At 35.0% G+C, this 19,019-nt stretch overlaps 1 protein-coding gene across 1 annotated transcript in view; it reads left to right on the top strand.

Moving 5' to 3' along the window:
* Window positions 1–19,019, top strand: part of LRPPRC (leucine rich pentatricopeptide repeat containing) — a 77,869-nt gene that overhangs the window by 1,011 nt on the left and 57,839 nt on the right. Inside the window, exons 2-11 of the mRNA XM_084901472.1 lie at window positions 9,810–10,009; window positions 11,378–11,500; window positions 12,389–12,510; window positions 12,612–12,670; window positions 13,315–13,401; window positions 13,974–14,100; window positions 14,398–14,542; window positions 14,869–15,014; window positions 15,252–15,357; window positions 15,438–15,545. Coding sequence (XP_084757598.1) covers window positions 9,810–10,009; window positions 11,378–11,500; window positions 12,389–12,510; window positions 12,612–12,670; window positions 13,315–13,401; window positions 13,974–14,100; window positions 14,398–14,542; window positions 14,869–15,014; window positions 15,252–15,357; window positions 15,438–15,545 — 1,223 coding nt within the window. The remainder of the gene's footprint in view (window positions 1–9,809; window positions 10,010–11,377; window positions 11,501–12,388; window positions 12,511–12,611; window positions 12,671–13,314; window positions 13,402–13,973; window positions 14,101–14,397; window positions 14,543–14,868; window positions 15,015–15,251; window positions 15,358–15,437; window positions 15,546–19,019) is intronic.

Here is a 19,019-nt window from a genome sequence, read left to right as displayed (position 1 = left end):
TAAAGGTATTTTGAGAGACAGCATAAGAACTAAGACTAAGAGCCAAGAATCTGTAATGGGCCAGGGCTGGACTGCTGACCTCTACTTATTTACATAGTGCCATTCGACAAGTTACTTAGTATCTCCAGCCAGGCCTATTTCCTTAGTTATAAAGTGTGAGTAGTAATAGTGTGGGTTGTGGGGCCTGGAACCTAGTGAGTGCTTTTTAAAAAATATATATATTTTATTGATTTTTACAGAGAGAAAGGAAGAGAGATAGAGTTAGAAACATCAATGAGAGAAAGTCATCGATCAGCTGCCTCTTGCACACCCCCTACTGGGGATATGCCCGCAACCAAGGTACATGCCCTTGACTGGAATCGAACCCAGGACCTTTCAGTCCCCAAGCCGACGCTCTATCCATTGATCCAAACCGGTTTCGGCCTAGTGAGTGCTTTATTAGTTACTGTTATAATAAGTATGATTACATGGATCTTTGTGGACCAGCCTGGAAAGCTACTCCCTGCATAAAATTAAATGGAGGAAATGTTTTATGACTGCTTAACAACTTGGTTATAAATCTTGGGAATGTAGCCTACTTGTAACCTGGAGCCTGCCTAGATTTTCTCTTTAGGCCTCAGTCGTTGACCTTCATGCCTCTGCTTTCGCAGAACTACATCCTTTGGCTTTCAAAGTGTTCTTTTGACAAAGACAGTTATACCAGTTATCTTATTTGTCTAGTCCTTAACATCCCTTGAAGGGTCTATCATTCATCTTCACTGTTGCATTTGAGGGAAAAATCAAAGGGAACACAATTTAGTAGAAAGGGTATCCTATGTAATAAAAGCACAATATGCTGTGTCCAACCTAATCGGTTGACTGCTCAACCAGTTGCTATGATGCGCACTGACCATCTTGGGTAGGTTAGCTTGCTGCTGGGGTCCAGCTGATGGGGATTGGGTGAGAGAGCCGGACATGCCCTGGAGCTCGCCCACGACTCCTCCCTGGCTGGTGGGCCCCAATGGGCTCCTATTGGGGCTTGTTGGTTAACCTCCCTTGGTCTCTCCCCAGCCAGCTGGCCCCAATCCACCCTGGTCACCTGGCAGGCCAAGGGGCCCCACCTATGCACGAATTCATGCACTGGGCCTCTGGTCTATTATAAAAGGTTTGGGTGTTCATCAGACCTGGGTTCCATTTACTTGCTCCAAAATCTTACCTAGCCTCTTTGATCCTTGGTCTCATCTGTAAAGTAGAGGTAACAGGTCTTTCCTTCTTTGTAAAGTTGAGTTCTTGTCATTTAATGCTGTTTCTTTAGAGAAGTCTTATGTCAACACACTGTAAAAAACTACCCTGTTTTAGTTTTATCATGGCATATCTCACTTGTCTGATACTACTTGTTTATCTTTTCTCTATTTTCTTAGAAAATAAGTTGTGTGAGAGCAGAACTTTATCTTCTTCACCACTGTGCTCAGCAAGTAAAGAAGTATTTGTCCCCTTATTCTCCTGGACACTAAACCCTTTTTCTATGCAATCTTCTGTCCCTCAGCCTCTAAGCATGCCCGATCTTTCCCTCCTGAAATATAAAAATTTCCCAGGACTCAGGATGCTTCCCAATCTCTCTTCCCTGTCCTTACTCCCATCCTTCATTTCCTCACTTTGCATCCCCTCATTTACCCACTACAGTCACCTCTGCAAAAACCGTCATTGTCTTGTTTATTAACTTTTGTATCGTATATGTTTAAATTATATAACTCATGAGGAACAATTGCAAAATGCAGGAAAAGGCAGTAAACTAAAAATCATCCTAATTCTATCACCCAGAAAGAATGATATACTGGTATATAACTCCTTCTAGTCACTTAACGTAGGTGTAAGATGATCCATGTTCAAGGCCTTGATCTCTGGCATATTACTCTGTCACCTATTTTGCCTGCTTAGACTCATTTCTTGGCATCAGTGACATTACTCTTTCTAGATTTTCTTGTCTTTAGAATTTTTCTCACTGGCTTTGGTTCTTCCTTTTTCCTCTGTTTATCTCTTAAATGTTGATGTTTGGGAGTGTTTTGTCCTTAGTCTTTTGCTTCCTCATTTTTTAATCTCCTTTTGGTGACCTTCCATTTTCAGGCTATCAGCCCTATCTATCTGATGATGGCATTATTTCTCTTTCTGTACTTAGACTATCTATTAGATATCCACTGATTGAACTACTGGTACTTCAGATCCATCACATCGCATATTGGTCTAGTCTTTCCTCCCATATCTGTTCCTTGTGTGTTCTGTGCTTTAGTGAATATTGCTATTGCTGTTTCCTCGAGATTTCTCATTCATATTTCATTGACACCTTCCCTATCCCCATGTATTGACTCCACAATGATTAAGCCTTATTAGATTTACTTCTTGTGGAATGAATCCCCATATCATTCTCTAGTCTCCTTGATAATTGATCATGTCATTTTATTACTTACAGTCAGTCACTGTGATGACTCCTACTAAGTCCAGGATAAGGTGCTCCATGATCTGGAGATGGAGTCTCACTTCTTATGAGTTCTTTCCCATGGCATCCTATATTCTAGCCATACCAAACTTCTATTTTGAAGTCTACTGGGTTTCTGAAACTATAATGAGCATAAGAATTTTGGGGGGATATTGTTAAAAATGGGGTTTTTACCCTAGCCTATTTGGCTCAGTGGATAGAGTGGCAGCCTGTGGACTGAAGGGTCCCAGGTTCGGATCCAGTCAAGGGCACATGTTCAGGTTACAGGCTCGCTCCTCAATGTGCATGCAGGAGGCAGCCAATCAGTGATTCCTTCTCATCACTGATGTTTCTGTCACTCCCTCTCTCTTCCTTTCTGAAATCAATAAAAAATATTTTTTAAAAATGTAGGTTTGGATTTTATAAATCTAGGCAGGGTACTGAGACTCTGCATTTCTAACAAGTCCCCAAATGATAAAAATGCTGCTGGTCTGTGGACCAGCAAGGCTCTGGTGGGCCATGCTACATATCTGCTTACCTTTGAATATAATGTTCATTCTTAAGATGTGTCCATTCTTTCCCCTACTCAAGTGTTCCCCTTCTTTGTTAAATCTTTCTTGGCTGCTTTTCTCATTTGACTGCTCCTTTCTTGTACTTTCTCTCATAGCTGGATTCACTAAAGCATTCATTAACATGATTACATGTGTGGCCACCAGCACTCCAGACCTGGCTGTAAGTTCCTTGAAGGCAGGAACTTTGTTTATTTTTTTGCCTTGAGTTGAGGATATCAATGAAAATTTTAGACATTGAGTAAAGAATATTGTGAGAGGCAAAGAAGTTTGGGGTACTTAGCTCATTCATACAGTGTAGTTAATTTCCACACATTCACCCTGATCTTTATTTCCAGGAATGTCCAGTTTGAGAAGGAAAAATGAGTATTATTAAACAAATATATTAATCTGTTTTCAAAATCGGAGCACCAAAAAGTATGTATTTTTTTAGAGAGAGGGAGAAGGATAAATATCGATATGAGAGAAGCATCGATTGGTTATATGTACCCCGACTGGGAATGGAACCTGCAACCTGGGTATGTGCCCTGACCAAAAACTGAACCCGCCACCTTTTGCTGTATAGGATGATACTCCAACCAACTGAGCCACATTAATGGCGGCTTTAGTCTTATTCTTCAGTTTCCTATTTCAGTACTTAAAAAATGTTTTTTCTTTTAAGTCCTCACCTGAGGTTATGTTTTCATTGATTTTTAGAGAGAGAAAGAAACATTGATCTTTTGCCTCACACATGTGCCAGGATAGAACCCGCAGTCTAGGTACATGCCCTGACCGGGAATCGGACCCATAACCTGGTGTATGGGACGACACTCCAACCAAGTCATCTGGCTAGGGCAGCACTTTTTTTTTTTTTTAAACAAATGTTTTCTTAAAAAACAGCTCTTACCTTTTCTTTGGGGAGGTGGAAGAGTAACACTTTTGCTTTCTCATACACATTTTCTCACACTTCTGGATTATAAGCTGCTTATATATTGTGAGAGTTTTAAGAATAGTACTTAAGTGCTTCAGAGGAAAGATTAACTTTGAGGTAAATCATTTTGGAATTAGATTTATTGACGATTGGCTCAAAGGTGAAGATCACATATTGCCTTAAGGCAGAATGATGTGACTTGTCTAACATTGGAAGGAAAGAAAACTCCCTTGTTTATCACTTTAAAAAAATCTCTCAAGCTTTAAGAGTATGTCTCGGTCCTTTGGGGCTGTGATTCAGCCTCTGCTTCTTGTGTGTATAAATTTACCAATCACAGAGAATTATGATAGGCACAGTGCAACTATTACATTAGTGCTGCTCATAGGAGATGAATTTACTTTTAGAGAGAAGAGCGGTCACATTTGTTTTGCGGTAGGGGATCATTTCAGTTTGAGAGGATGCACGTTAATGACCAGTCAGTGTTCCAGGGGAAGAGAAGAGCAGGAAGAAATTTGGAGGTGGTACTTCAATCCTGTGTGACTAACGTGGGGTGGTGTGCAGTGGAAGTTGACACTGCAAAAGTTATTTGATTCCTTAATGCTAGCAAGGTTGATTAGAAAGTTGGTCATTTGATGATTGGAAGACTTTGAAAGGTTATCGAGGTACAAATGTTGACAAAGTTCACATAGACTTATGGAGAGATAGAGGCTGGAGATGGACAGACCAGTTAGGAACAACATAATACTACAAGTTAGGCTAGTTGGTGCAGAACTGGGGAAAGATACTTCCTTTTCTTAAGAGAGAATGAGTGATTGGTAAGGATGCTAACAGAATTAGGAAGAATAGATTTGGAGATTAATATAAACAATAGTACCTTAGTTTAGATCTTTACCATTTTCAAAGTGTATTTGTATGAATACATCACACATTTCAAAGTAGGAAATTAAGGCCTAGGAGAGTGAACTATTTTATCCAGGATCTCCAGTTGGGATTCAACTACTGTGATTCCCAGTTCAGAAATGTTTTGAATATGTTGTAGTTGAAGTTATAAAAGTCTTTAAGAACATAAAAACATTTAAAAAAAGAAAAAAGAAAATATATGATATGTTATAAATTTAGGAATTAAAGACTATCACGGGTAAGTAAGCACACAAAAAGATCTCAGAATGTAAACTCTGTAAGGGATCGTTAGAGTAATCTACTTCATCCCACTCTCACATCGTAGATTTTAAAGAGTATACACATCACATTTTAGGTCTCAACCTGGTTAACTGATTCTTCATCACTTCCTGTCAGAGCTGAGACATCCCTATGGATGGCAGTATTCTGAGCTGGATAGAACATCTGGATAGGGAAAAAGGAATGGCATTGATGTTTTAGGCCTGGAGACTATTATCAAAGTGTAGGAAAGATGCCGAAACCGGTTTGGCTCAGCGGTAGAGTGTCGGTCTGCGGACTGAAAGGTCCCAGGTTCGATTCCGGTCAAGGGCATGTACGTTGGTTGCGGGCACATCCCCGGTGGGAGGTGTGCAAGAGGCAGCTGGTCGATATTTCTCTCTCATCGACATTTCTAACTCTCTATCTCTCTCCCTTCCTCTCTGTAAAAAATCAATAAAATAAATTTTAAAAAAAAGTGTAGGAAAGTTGCACACATTTGTAGTCTGAAATTCTGTGAGTTAACCATAAAATATAAAGCTGTGTTTGAGGGATAGCTTAACTAGGCAAGACATTTTGAGGAATTGAGACTCTGCAAAATAATTCAGGGAGAAAGTTCATTGTGAGAGCTCTACAAAAGACTAGAAAAAAGGCCAATCAACAGATGTTTATTGGGCATGTTCTAGAAGAAGAGCTTTTTTGAGCACTGTTCCGTTAGGAATCTGATAACCGCTTTTTTAAATGTGATCTTTACAAGGTAGTATTTTTCTTCATATGAGGAACTAATGCTTACACCAAATACCTTTGCCAGAGCCAGGTAGCTGTTAAATAGTTTAGCTTGAATTTCAGTAGGCCCTTTAAAATAAGTCTTATGTGCTTTCTGTTAGTACATTGGAAAAAGAAAATGCTCTGGTAAATACGAAGTTAATATTTATTACAGTTACTTTGCCAATTTTTTAATATACATTTTTCCAGTGTTGTTCAAACTTGGAGCATTTGTATACTGCCTTCAGATTTTTTTGCCAAAACTGAGCACTACCTAAACTGTTACTTATATCTAAAATGTTTATTACAATACATAGGACTACTAAAATGGAAAATCTTTGTCTATATGTAATCTAAAACCATCTTTCCTAGCAGAAGTGTGGTATTTTGGGAAACTGCATATTTCAGTCAATCTTTATGATATTCTTGTGAGGTAAATACTGTTACCTCTCAGGTTTTACAGGCTTTGAGAGAGTTGCAATAACTTGGCCAAAGTCTCATATCTCATAAATTGCAGAAGTTGAACTCAGGCTGGTCTGTCGGACTCAAGCCTACACTCTTTTATTTTTTAAAAATTATTTTTATTGATTTTAGAGAGGAAGGGTGAGGATTAGAGAGAGAAACATCAATGATGAGAGAGAATCATTGGTCAGCTGCCTCCTGCACACCCTCTACTGGGGATCGAGCCTATAACCCAGGCATGTGCCCTTGGCCAGAATCGCACCTGGGACCCTTCAGTCCACAGGCCAACGCCCTATCCACTGAGCCAAACTAGCTAGGGCTCAAGCCCACACTCTTACCATGTATGTATTTCCACCAGGCTATGGAGCCTTCTTTTTTTTTTTTTATCTTTTAAGATTGTGCTTATCAATTGTTTATCAAAATGATACATAATAGTGTCAGATGTATACAGAGAATTAAGTAAGCACTTAATACGTGAGATTTTCTTCACTACATGTAGGTAAGATGACCAAATTGTGTAGTGCGACTTGGAATTAGTAAATAAATCAGGTGCTGGCCATGGTGCTATGGATTTCTGTCCCATCTACACTGCCCACTGTAGTCCAAGTTTCCATCATTCTCTCACCTGGACTACACTGCAATGGCTTCCTCAATGGATCTCTGTTTTAGTTCTTGCTGCCCTCTAATTCATTCTCCATTCAGCAGCCTGACTAATCTTTCCAAAACAGAAATAGATCATGCTTATAAGCCTAAGAGTTCTGATACAGTTACGATCATTTTATCAACTTCTTCATCTGTTAACTTCTCTCTAAGGTTTGTCATCACATGGTGAAGCTCTGCTGCACTAATCTAGCCATTGCCATCCTTATCAAACATGCGGAATGCTTCTTGAATTTCTGCTTCACTGTCTGTGTCTTTCATTTTTCTTGCCATTATTGTAAGAATTCTGGAAAGTCAATTATGCCTTTACCATCAGCATCCACTTCATTTATCATGTCCTGTAACTCTGCTTCTGTGGGATTCTGTCCAAGAGACCTCATTACAGTTCCCAATTCCTTTGTGTTTATAGTTCCATCACCATCCTTGTTAAGTAGGGAAACAGCTTGTTTGAATTCTGCAATCTGCTCTTCAGTCAGTTGGTCAGCCATGCTGCAAGCGCTACTGGTCTCCGAGATGCGACTTACACAACCACTCAGCTCGCTCGCTCCACTCGGACTAATCTCTTATATAGCTTTTGAAATACAAACACCCACTATAAAATTGTTATTTTATTTTTTATTTTTAGTAAAGAGTAAAAATAAAAATCACCACCACAAATTTTTAAAAAAATATATATTTTATTGATTTTGTACAGAGAGGAAGGGAGAGAGATAGTTAGAAACATCGATGAGAGAGAGTCATCGATCAGCCGCCTCCTGCACACCCCCCACTGGGGATATGCCCGCAACCAAGGTACATGCCCTTGACCGGAATCGAACCCAGGACCTTTCAGTCCCCAAGCCGATGCTCTATCCATTGAGCCAAACCGGTTTCGGCTTCCACCACCAATTTTTAAAAAACGAGGAAAATAACTTTAAATGCCAGATTTTGCCAGAGAAAATCCATGGGTAACTGAATATTAGTGGTGAGTGCTGGAGTCTCAGGAGGGGAACTCCTGAGCCATTTATGACAGGTTATGTGGTTACATCGATTTTTTTTTTTTTGATCTTCGGCATTTGGAAGCAGTGGGCTTCAGCTTGTGCCAGCTGATGAGTAGATGCCTCTCTTGCATGGACCCATCACCACTGCTGGACTTGTTCTTTCCCTTCTATCTCAGCACACCAGGCTATGAAAGTTTTGTCTCTTTCAGGATGTGTTTGGTGAATTTAAAAACAAGTTCTAGGCCACATAATAGGTGTAGAAAGCACTGCTATGTAGGGAAGCGCTGGAGAATCCTTTGAAGACTGAAGACTTCTTTGATCTAAATGTGCAATCCTTCCCCTACCCCAGTTTATTTTAGAGCAGATTCATATTTCAACTTCATTAATGAAAGCCACACTATGTTTAATGGCTGCATTAAAGATTTATATGAAAAATTAGCTTTAGAGTGTTCAGAATGCTGTGCTGGTATATTAACATTTCTGTCTTCTGCCTGAATTTTGTTTTAGTATGTTTGATGTTAACATTTTAAAAAGTGAAATAAATGAGAAAGGTATTATTTATTTACTTATTTAGTCTTTTCATAGTATCAGATTTGGATTATGTAAAAGATTTGGGCAAATATACTTCACTCTAATTTGAAATTGCTATAAACTTTTGTTGTTGAACAATGTGACTGCACTTGAACTTGACACATTATTTTGGGTGATTTAAAATATCGTTTTTGTGTTTGCTTGAATAACAAAGGCATTGTTTAGTAGCAGCTGATCTAATAGCCAGATAAATGGCCAGAGAGAACCTTTGAAAATAAGGAATGAATATGTAGGAGTGTATCTTTTGTGGTTTTTAGGTAATCATCTAGCATTTAATTTTGCTAATTTAACAGACTAATCAATGAGACACTTTTGCTCATTTAACAGATTTTAATCAACTAAATGTGACATTGACTTCTTTAGTTAGTATCCTGATTTTTTCCATTTTATTTTCACTTCATTATATTTATTTGCTTAGGTGGAATAATTAAGACTAGAGTGGTTGTGATTTGTCCCAGATCACAGTGGTAACATTCTAGTCTGGTATCAAATGCTGCCTCTGTGTTTTAACATCACCTTGTGATGAAACTACTGGTGTAGCTTTCTTTAATGTAACATCACATACTTAATCACTCAATTTGTGATTGGTTTTTCAGGTTAATGATGTAGGGTAGGAAATCAAGAGTTTAAAATTTATTACTATATAAATATTTATCTTGGTAATTGACTGTGGTAAAAATACACACATGCCAAGCATGCATTTATAATCCTGAAAGCATGCTTGGATTAATAAGTATTTTTATATTATACTTGGTTAATATATGCTTAGTATATTCAATATAGTTGTTTGTACTTACTGGCTGCTATTGGAAAATTTAAAATATTTTGGAATACATATATAAATCTCTGAATTAGAAATTTTGTATTAATGATATTCGAATGCAGAGAAAGTTTAAATTCAATTTGAAGATGTATGATGGTTTCCTTTACACATAGGATTATTTTTAAGTTTGATATTTGAAATCAGATACACAACATATTATTCTCTTAGTTTGAAATAATTTCATATGGGACCTTATCAGTACACTCTAATAATTAGTCAAGATATTTACTTTGCATATAATTTGTATTTGTGTTTGATTTTATTTAAAGCAAAAGTCAAAGTTTCTTGCCTACCAGATTATACTTCTCTGAGCAAAATGCTATTGCGTTATGAATTTATGTATTTAGTAACTAATAAAGTTTTGTATAAATTTTGTCCAAAAAGATGACTTATATGGGTAGTAGTTGACTTAATTTATTATTAATTGTATTTCATTTTATAGAGGACTGCTGAGCCAAGCCAGGCTGTATGCCATTGCTGCTGAAAAAAAGAATTATCTACAAGAGGAGTCCACTTCTTCTCAAAGAAGGAGCGCCAGTCAGTTTGATTGGGCTCTCATGCGATTGGATAATTCTGTCCGAAGAACTGGCCGCATCCCAAAGTCACTCCTACAAAAAGTCTTTGATAACACCTGCCACTCAGGTATTCCAGACTTTTCTGTATAAAACGTTGGACTTTTAACAAGTACTTGTTTGTGGGGAAGCTCTTTGATACTTTTATTTGTGATTTCTAGTGATCATGATTTTATTTTTTTTGTTGTCTTTCTGTCTTTCCAGCTCATCAGGGCAAACTTTTGAGTAACTAAGACATTTTGCTTCAGAGGTTTTTTTTTTCAAAATCAAATAAAAATTGCCCTTTTGCTTTTCACAGTTTATAAAAGAGTCACTTTTAGTAGTAAATTTTCTTGGAAGGTATTAGTTTTTCTTATTTTCCCTTGTTTAGTGACAGCTTTACCTAAAATAATCACACATGACAGATTTCCAGGAACACTGTTAATCATTCCCCTTTTATTATTTCACTTCCACTTAGCTATTAAAATTCGTTTGAATCACTTATGCAACTTGATAATTTGATGGAAGCTTGTAAGCCCTCTACTTCCCTATCCTATCACACACACAAAAAAAGCCTACATGCAAACACACATAATTTTATTTGTAGTTTCAGAGCATTCGCCAGCTTACCTAAAGCCTGTCCATGGATTTCAGTCACATTAAGAAACTTGAGTTTAATGAAGAGGGATACCAAAGAAGTGTCAGTTATAATTAATGTGCATTTGAATAATGTTTTTTATTTTCTCTTTTTTTGATTCTTTCAGCATTGTACAACTAGCACCACAATTTCAGAACATTTCTATCACCCCAAAAAGAAACCTTCATACCCCCATCAGCTCCCAAACCTTCCCATCTCTTCCAGGCCTAAGAAACCACTAGTGTACTCTCTGTTCATATAGATACTGTATGTTATTCTGGATACTTTATATAAATGGAATCAACAATTAGTGGTATATTTTTGTTTTTGTTTTAAAGTCAGCTTTCAGGGACATTTTGATAAAGGACATGAATAAAGGGAGAAGAAAGTTGATATTATCCTGTAACTATTTATAAATCTAAAATTGACATCCATGGGATTTAATTGTACTGCTTTGTGTTATTTCATAAGATACTGAGAAACTTAGCCTTTGAATTGCAGTAAGCACTGCTTATAAATGAGGTTCCTTGTATTTTTGTATTCTATAGTCTTTCAAATTACAGATTCATAACCTTAGGTGCCTTAAGAAAGCAGACTAATTTTTAAAAACTTAGAACATTTAGTAACATTGTAATTTATACTTGTGGATTAGGATAGGAATTTTCCAATTTATGGTAATCTCTTTAATATTATCTTTAGGGAGGCAAGAGAGTTTTGAATATTTTTAGATTTTAGCTTAAGATTTGATATTTATCTCTATGTCATAGAGATACAATATTATTGATACTGTGTTAAATGTTACCCACTAGTCTTCTTTCATAGGTTGCCCAGGTGGTAATCATGCTTTGCTTCTGCTGCGCAGCTGTGGTTCTCTCCTGCCTGAACTAAAGCTCCCAGAAAGGACAGAATTAGCTCATAGGATATGGGACAAACTTCAGGAATTGGGTATGATTATTTGAATATGTGGTGTGTATAAAAGGTGCAGATATTTTTTTTCCTTTAGTTAAAAAATAATTTCTTTAGCCCTAGCTGGTTTGGCTCAATGGATAGTGTCAGCCTGCAGACTGAAAGGTCCCAGGTTTGACTCCGGCTAAGGGCACATGCCTGGGTTGCAGGCTCGATCCCCAGTAGGGAGCGTGTAGAAGGCAGCCGATCAATGATTGTCTCTCATTATTGATGTTTCTACTCTCTCCCTCTTCCTTCCTCTCTAAAATCAGTAAAATATATTAAAAACAATAATTTCTTTAGATAACTATAATTTAATTTTATACAAGGGCTACTTGATTCAAAATTTTTTATAATATGATTTATTCGGTGAATTATAGTGACATCTAGGGGCATTAAGAATAAAATATTTTTTCATATCAAGTTTTACTTTAATGGTAAGCTAAATACAAAGGACTTAGGTCTGTCAAAGTTATACATGTACATACCATTTCACTAAGCAGTTTCATTTGTTTGAATTTAGATACAGATATACTCTCATTTACAGAAGGATATTATTCATTGTAGCTTGTTTGTAATAGTAAGAAATTTGAATCAATTTTAATGTCCCTCACTAGGAGATTGATTAAATAAATTATGGAGTATCCATAAAATAGAATATTGTACAACTGTTAAAAAAATTAAAGGTGTTCTTCATATACTAATGTGGGGTATTTTTCAAAATATAATTAAAAAATTAAGTTGCAGAATAGTGTGTATACTGTGCTACCATTTTGAAGAAAAATATTTATATGTTTATATTCATACAAAACAGTACAAATTTTCATTGTGATAAAGAATATGATTTTAAGTGCTTTTCTAAAAATCTGATTTAAATTTCATTTGTAGGTACTGTGTATGATGTAAGTCACTATAATGCTTTACTTAAAGTCTACCTTCAAAATGAACATAAATTTTCACCAACTGACTTCTTGGCAAAAATGGAGGAAGCAAACATTCAACCAAATCGTGTAGGTAGCTGTTATAAATGTTTGTTGTCACATCCACTCTTCTTTTTTTCTTTACTAGAAACGTTATTTAAAAAATATTAACTGGCCCATTTCATTAACAGGTAACATACCAGAGGTTGATTGCTGCTTATTGTAATGTGGGAGATATTGAAGGTGCCAGGTATGGAACTCTATAAAAGTATGTATAAACAAACAAATATTTAAATCTTCTAAACCTAGAATATTTCACTCTCTTTTTTGAGTTTCTTTTTAATAAGGGAAATTATTTCAGAAATATTCTAATCTAGCATATGACTTCTATACAATATAAAATTATGTAAGAGGTGAAAGATAAGTAACAATTGTTATTTTAATTAAAAATTTAATTTATTGAAGCAGAGGTTTAAAATTGTTAGATATAAAGCTAGTTTTATTTAAATTATTTTCTAAAGAAAATGTTCTTAGCTATTTAAATCGTATACACTTATAAAACTTATTTGTCTCACAGGTTCATATAAAATCAGTTGTAACATTTCTCTGTGTAAAATTTATTACTATTTTTGGATAGGGTTTAGGAAATAAGGGATATATTGAAATGTACAATCTTATTTTTAACTCAGTGAACCTTATTAAACTTTATGCTTTTTAAAGGTTATTTAGTAGCATAGAAGAAACAATCAGATTTTTAAAAATTACTATTTTTAACAAGAGTACTTCAAGACAATTGATATAATTTCAAGGAATGGGGTTTTGTGTGTATGTGTTATAGAAACTGTTTTTGATGTATAATTCCAAGGAGTATTTTTATTTCATTTTTTATTGCAGCAAGATTCTTGGATTTATGAAAACTAAGGATCTTCCAATCACAGAGGCAGTATTCAGTGCCCTTGTTACAGGGCATGCAAGAGCTGGGTATGTTCAACCTACAGTTTTGTTCTCAGGCGAGGTTTAAATTATAGAAAAATGGTGTAGGAAATCTTAAACCATGTTTATCAACCTCCTCAAAAAAAAAGTTTGAACATGTGAGATAGACCCTCACATTTAAAAAATACCTTATTTTTAAATTTATCAGTTTCACAAAACTTTTATTTGAAAAATATTCAGTCTTAATGGGCTTAATCAAAAGTAACTGACTTTATAAAGTTATTAATTGATCTGCTAGTGCCTGGAAAATATTTTTTGGTGTAAAGAATAATTTACTAAAAAGATAAATTTGAGTTGTAACACATTTAGTGAAAGAATACACATTCTTTAATGTCTATGTAGTTTTATGCAGTTGGGTTTCTCGTTTGTAAAAATTTCCTGTAAAAATTTGGGATGTTAATGATCTTTATTTCTAAAATCTTTAACCAGTTTAATATGTGTTTTTTTTTCTGATGTTGCCATGGTTTTACTTTTGATAAGTATACATTTGAGATTGAATGATATATTACATTTGGCAGTATTATGGTAACTTGTTTTATTTTCTTTGGATTCACTTACAGAGATATGGAGAATGCAGAGAATATCCTTACAGTAATGAAAGAGGCTGGAATTGAGCCTGGTCCAGACACATATCTAGCCTTATTGAATGTGTATGCTGAGAAGGGTGACATTGACCATGTTAAGCAGGTATGACTTATTGTATAAATAAACATACTTTAAAATCATTTTTATAAGCTTACAGCAGAAGAATATAGTTTATATCTGTTTTTAAAGATATATCTTGAAAATAATAGCATTGATAGGAGAATTCCTATAGTTTGCTACCTTAGTGTTGAAGCAGAATGTTTCTGTTTTATAAAAGAAGTCCCAAATATTTAGATGATATGTGTTCCTAATTAAAATTTTTGTATTTTAATATATTTAGCTTTAATTTAAAAATAGTGCTTTCTGACTTATTCTTTTAATTTCTGGAACTATTTATAGACTCTGGAGAAGGTGGAGAAGTCCGATCTTTACCTTATGGACCGTGATTTATTGCAAATTATCTTTAGCTTCAGTAAAGCTGGGTATCCTCAGTATGTCTCAGAAATTTTGGACAAAATTGCATATGAAAGAAGATGTATTCCAGGTAGTTTTATAAGTTTTACTTTCATGATTTTTGTACTCATCTAAATTACCATTTTTTACATGATGAAAAGGGCATTCTCTAACAATAGGGGGGTTGTGATAGAGGAACAAAGGACTCAAAGTCAGCTTAATAAACTAAATCACTTGAGTTAATGGATACATTGGAATGTTTTGATGTGGAAGTGTTCTATTATTATTTAGGATATTTTAAAGGATAATATTATATTCTTTTGGTATTTATAGTTCATAAGTTTGTCTTTCAAATTGGTTGAAGTGTAAAAGTATTATTCAGTTCAGTAACAAAGGTTATCTTTGTTTTCTTCCCAGATGCAATGAACCTTATTTTGCTTTTAGTCACTGAAAAATTGGAAGATACAGCATTGCAAGTTTTATTAGCATGTCCTATATCAAAGGAAGATGGTCTGACTGATTTTGGCAGTTTCTTTTTACGGCATTGTGTGACTATGAATACGGTATTCTGTCCATTTTTACCTTGTAGACAGTGTAATAGGTAGTGAAATAAGATTTTTTTAAAAGTATAAGGACCTGTTTTGAGATTAGACCAAACATAAATACTATGAAAACTTTGTTTTTGTATTGTAAGATGACGGATAAAAAGAGGATGAGATGTTCAGACTTTTCAACCCCAAAGTGTTAAGAGTATTTGCAGAAAATCAGAGGGAGCTGATGTGTTCTTTTTCTCCCCCTAGCCTGCAGAGAAGCTGAAAGACTACTGTAAGAAGTTAAAGGAAGTCAAGATGCATGGATCTCCTTTGCAGTTCACCCTGCAGTGTGCTTTACTAGCCAATAAAACTGGTACTATATTTTCATAGCTAAAACCAACTAAATAAGTTTTTCTGAGGTAGCGTTGTAATATTTAATGGTATCTCTTTCAGATTTGGCAAAAGCTCTAATGAAGGCTCTGCAGGAAGAAGCTTTTCCTATCAGAACTCATTATTTCTGGCCATTGCTAGTTGGACATCAGAAGGAGAAAAATGTTCAAGGTTAGGTTTTGCCTTTTACAGATTTATAATGGTTCAGAGATCCAGTGTAACAGTTTCTGTACACATCTAATTGAAATCTATGGGAAAGCATACTTACTCCTGAGTATGAGATCTGAGAAAATTGAGTTGATTTAAATCATAGTAAAATATCATCAGCGTTTAAAAAACCAAATGGTAATGCATTTCTTTCATCGTAATTACATTAATTTTATTTATCAATCTCTGGTTTTGGTATTCAAACTTGTGAGTATAGTTTTAATAAATAGTTCATTACTTTTATGTTTTTCTAAGATTCTTTAGTTTTTTATTTTATATATAGAGTTTGAAATAAGTTTGCCTAGCCTTATTGAAGGTAAAGTTATATATAATTAGGCCATTTTCTTTGTGGACCAGTCTGTTTTCTCCTTAACTGAGCTGAGTTACAATAATAAGAAAGACAGAAAAACTTTTATTGCACAATGAATGCTCATGGCCTGACAGCCTGCTGATTGAAGGGCAGAAATGTTCAGTCTTTCAGGTTCTTAAGTACATTTAAGCATTTAGCATACTTTTTTCTTGTACACATGGGATGTCTATAGGGTATGAATAAGAATTGAGCAAATATTAAATTTTAGAGTACAGTATCTAATTCTTTGGTTTGCATTATTGATAATTCAGAAAGAGAAGTATCATAAAAAGGTGCTTTTAACAGAAGTACTTCCCCCTTGGGGAAACAAAAAATGGTCTTTTTCATTTTATCTCGAAGTGTAATGTGCTTAGAATGAGATGCAGAGTTGTTAGTATGACATTGGGTGACAAACAGAATGCACAAACAACAAAAAAGTGCTTTTAGCAGACTTTCATATTGCAATTTTATTTTAAATATATAGCTGTCTTCTGGCTTAAAGGAAATGGTGAAACAAGTATTCCCTAATTGTTTCTGGCTATAAAAGTCTCTAAATCCTTTTTAGAAAAATCTTTGGAAAACAATATGCTAGTTGATTAACTCTTTGCATAACCTCCTATTCTGAAAGCTTGAAGAAGTAATCTTTAACCCATATTTTTGAACCACAGAAAGTTTACATTGTTCCATGAAAATGTGTGGGCATGTAAGTATTGTCCACCTTTCCACAGATATGAAAATATTTTTTGGGACCCCTGTTTAAATGTTTCTTTATCAGTAAATTTGCTTTCTTCAACCATTGTACTGTATCTAGTCTTGAATTGGATATCATGTTTTCACTCCTTAGTACATACAAAAGAATTCAGGTAAATTTTTTCTGTAGATAAAGCTCAAACTAGTAGAAAGTGTGCTTTTTGTCTAGAATCTCTTTTCTAAGGACCTTAGAATTTAGATTTATGAAATGTCTTATTGAAAGCTCAAATTATATTGATGAAGGAACTGAGAGCCACAGAAAGATTCAGTGAGTGATCTTAAGTTCCACATCTAGCTGTCAGTAGTGCTGGGATTACATGTGAGGATTTCTGCCCTCCTATTTTAGATACTCTTTTTTTTTTGATACCATAACACCTCCATACTAAATGTTTGTAAACATTATGCTGAATTTATTTTATGAAAATTTTTAGCTATTGATTAAATATTAGGTACTGATTTTTGCATTAGGGACATTTAAAAAAGTTTTACCAAGTTTTTTAATCAGTGAAAGTCTTTTAAAAAATTAATTTTTCTTCCAGTTACAGTTGACATGCAGTATATTAGTTTCAGGTGTATCAACATAATGTTTAGACATTTATGTATCTTACAAAGTGATCACCTTGGTGAGTACCCATCTGACACCATATATAGCTATTATATTATTTTATTCCCTGTACTGTACTTTACATCCCTGTAACTTTATAACTAGCAACTTATACTTCTTAATCTCTTTTACCCTTTTCACCTATTCCTCAGCCTCCCAGAATCATTGAAGGTTTTATCTGGAAAAATAGAAAAGCTGAGAAAGGTAACTTGAGAGTACAGGATATTGCCACAAGTTTTACAGTTTTTAAAAACTAGTTTCTCCTTTACAGGAGATTCAGAAATGTAGTAAAGTAACATATTCTACAGTCTTCCTTCATGTAACAGGGAAATGGCAGTATGTAGTCTTTGGTTTTTTTAGTGTTAGGTAAGCAACTAACATTCTTATTACTGCAATGAGTTTGTTCTTTGTCCAGGGAAAGTCACATACAAAAGAAGAAAATAATGGCTGAAGTGATGGAGGATGTAGAGAAATGTTTCCTGTGGAATAAATAAAACCATTCAGGATAAGAAAGATATTTAGGGACAAATCAAATTGCACCAAGAATTTTCAACAATAGAGTGATCAAATTTTTAATGAATTCTGGAATTTTTCTGGCTGCAAATTTAGCCATGTCTTAGTGACTACTAAGACAGACTCTTAAAATGACTTCCTCATGGTTCATCTTATTAGTATATTTCTTTGGGGCACAAATGGAAAAGTCATCACTTTGAATTTTAGCAAGTTGGCCTGAGGAGGAAATAACCCAGAATGACTAAGGATCTATTATATATCTCTTGATATATTTCGAAACTATAAAAATAGAAATATAGGAAGGGTAAAATATAAGGAAGAGCCAGTAAGAAAGTTAAATGCCAGTTGGGGAAAGTACTTGAATAGAGAGTATTTTAAAATATATATATATATTTTATTGATGTTTTACAGAGAGGAAGGGAGAGGGATAGAGAGCTAGAAACATTGATGAGAGAAAAGCATCGACCAGCTGCCTCTTCAATACTCTCTACTGGGGATGTGCCCGCAACCAATATACATGCCCTTGACCGGAATCGAACCTGGGCCCTTTCAGTCCGCTGACCGACCCTCTATCCACTGAGCCAAACCGGTTTTGGCTCAATAGAGAGTATTTTTAAAAAGTAAGAAATTGGGTCCTATTAATAAGTGCTCTGGTTAGAGTCTAAAATCAAGTAACTAGTCATAGTTGGTGAAAGTTGATCAGGTAAAACATTTTTATTTCCCAAAAGTTTGAACTATTTTAGCTGATGCCCAAACCGGGCAGGGCTATTTTAATTCTTATAAATTTGATGGGTGGAAACTTTCCTCTAGATTCATAAACTTTCTTATGATGATATTTGAAATTTTTTATTAGACTATTTAGTCTTAGTTTAGATTTTCTAAGTTCACAGATCTTTGGGATCAGTGTTACGATTATTTTAGTCTTTTTTAAAAAAGAAATATGGATTGTATTTTTTAGAAGGATGTAGATATGTCAGATCAGTCACCTTTTTTCTCCTTACTAATAAATGTTTCTTCCCATCTGACTATACTGTTATTTAAATAAATTCCTCACTTGGGGACATGCTGAGAGAGAGAGAGAGAGAGAGAGAGAGAGAGAGAGAGAGAGAGAGAGAGAGAAACTGATGTGAGAGTGAAACAATCAGTTGTATGTGCCCCAACTGGGGATCAAACCTGTAACCAGTGTGTGCCCTGAGTGGGAATCAAACTTGTCACCTTTTGG

The sequence above is a fragment of the Pipistrellus hanaki genome, assembly GCF_964339955.1.
Source record: "Pipistrellus hanaki genome assembly, chromosome: 12".
Lineage (NCBI taxonomy): Eukaryota > Metazoa > Chordata > Mammalia > Chiroptera > Vespertilionidae > Pipistrellus > Pipistrellus hanaki.
The sequence above is the reverse complement of the archived record's forward strand: the minus strand, read 5'-3'. Positions and strand labels throughout refer to the sequence as shown.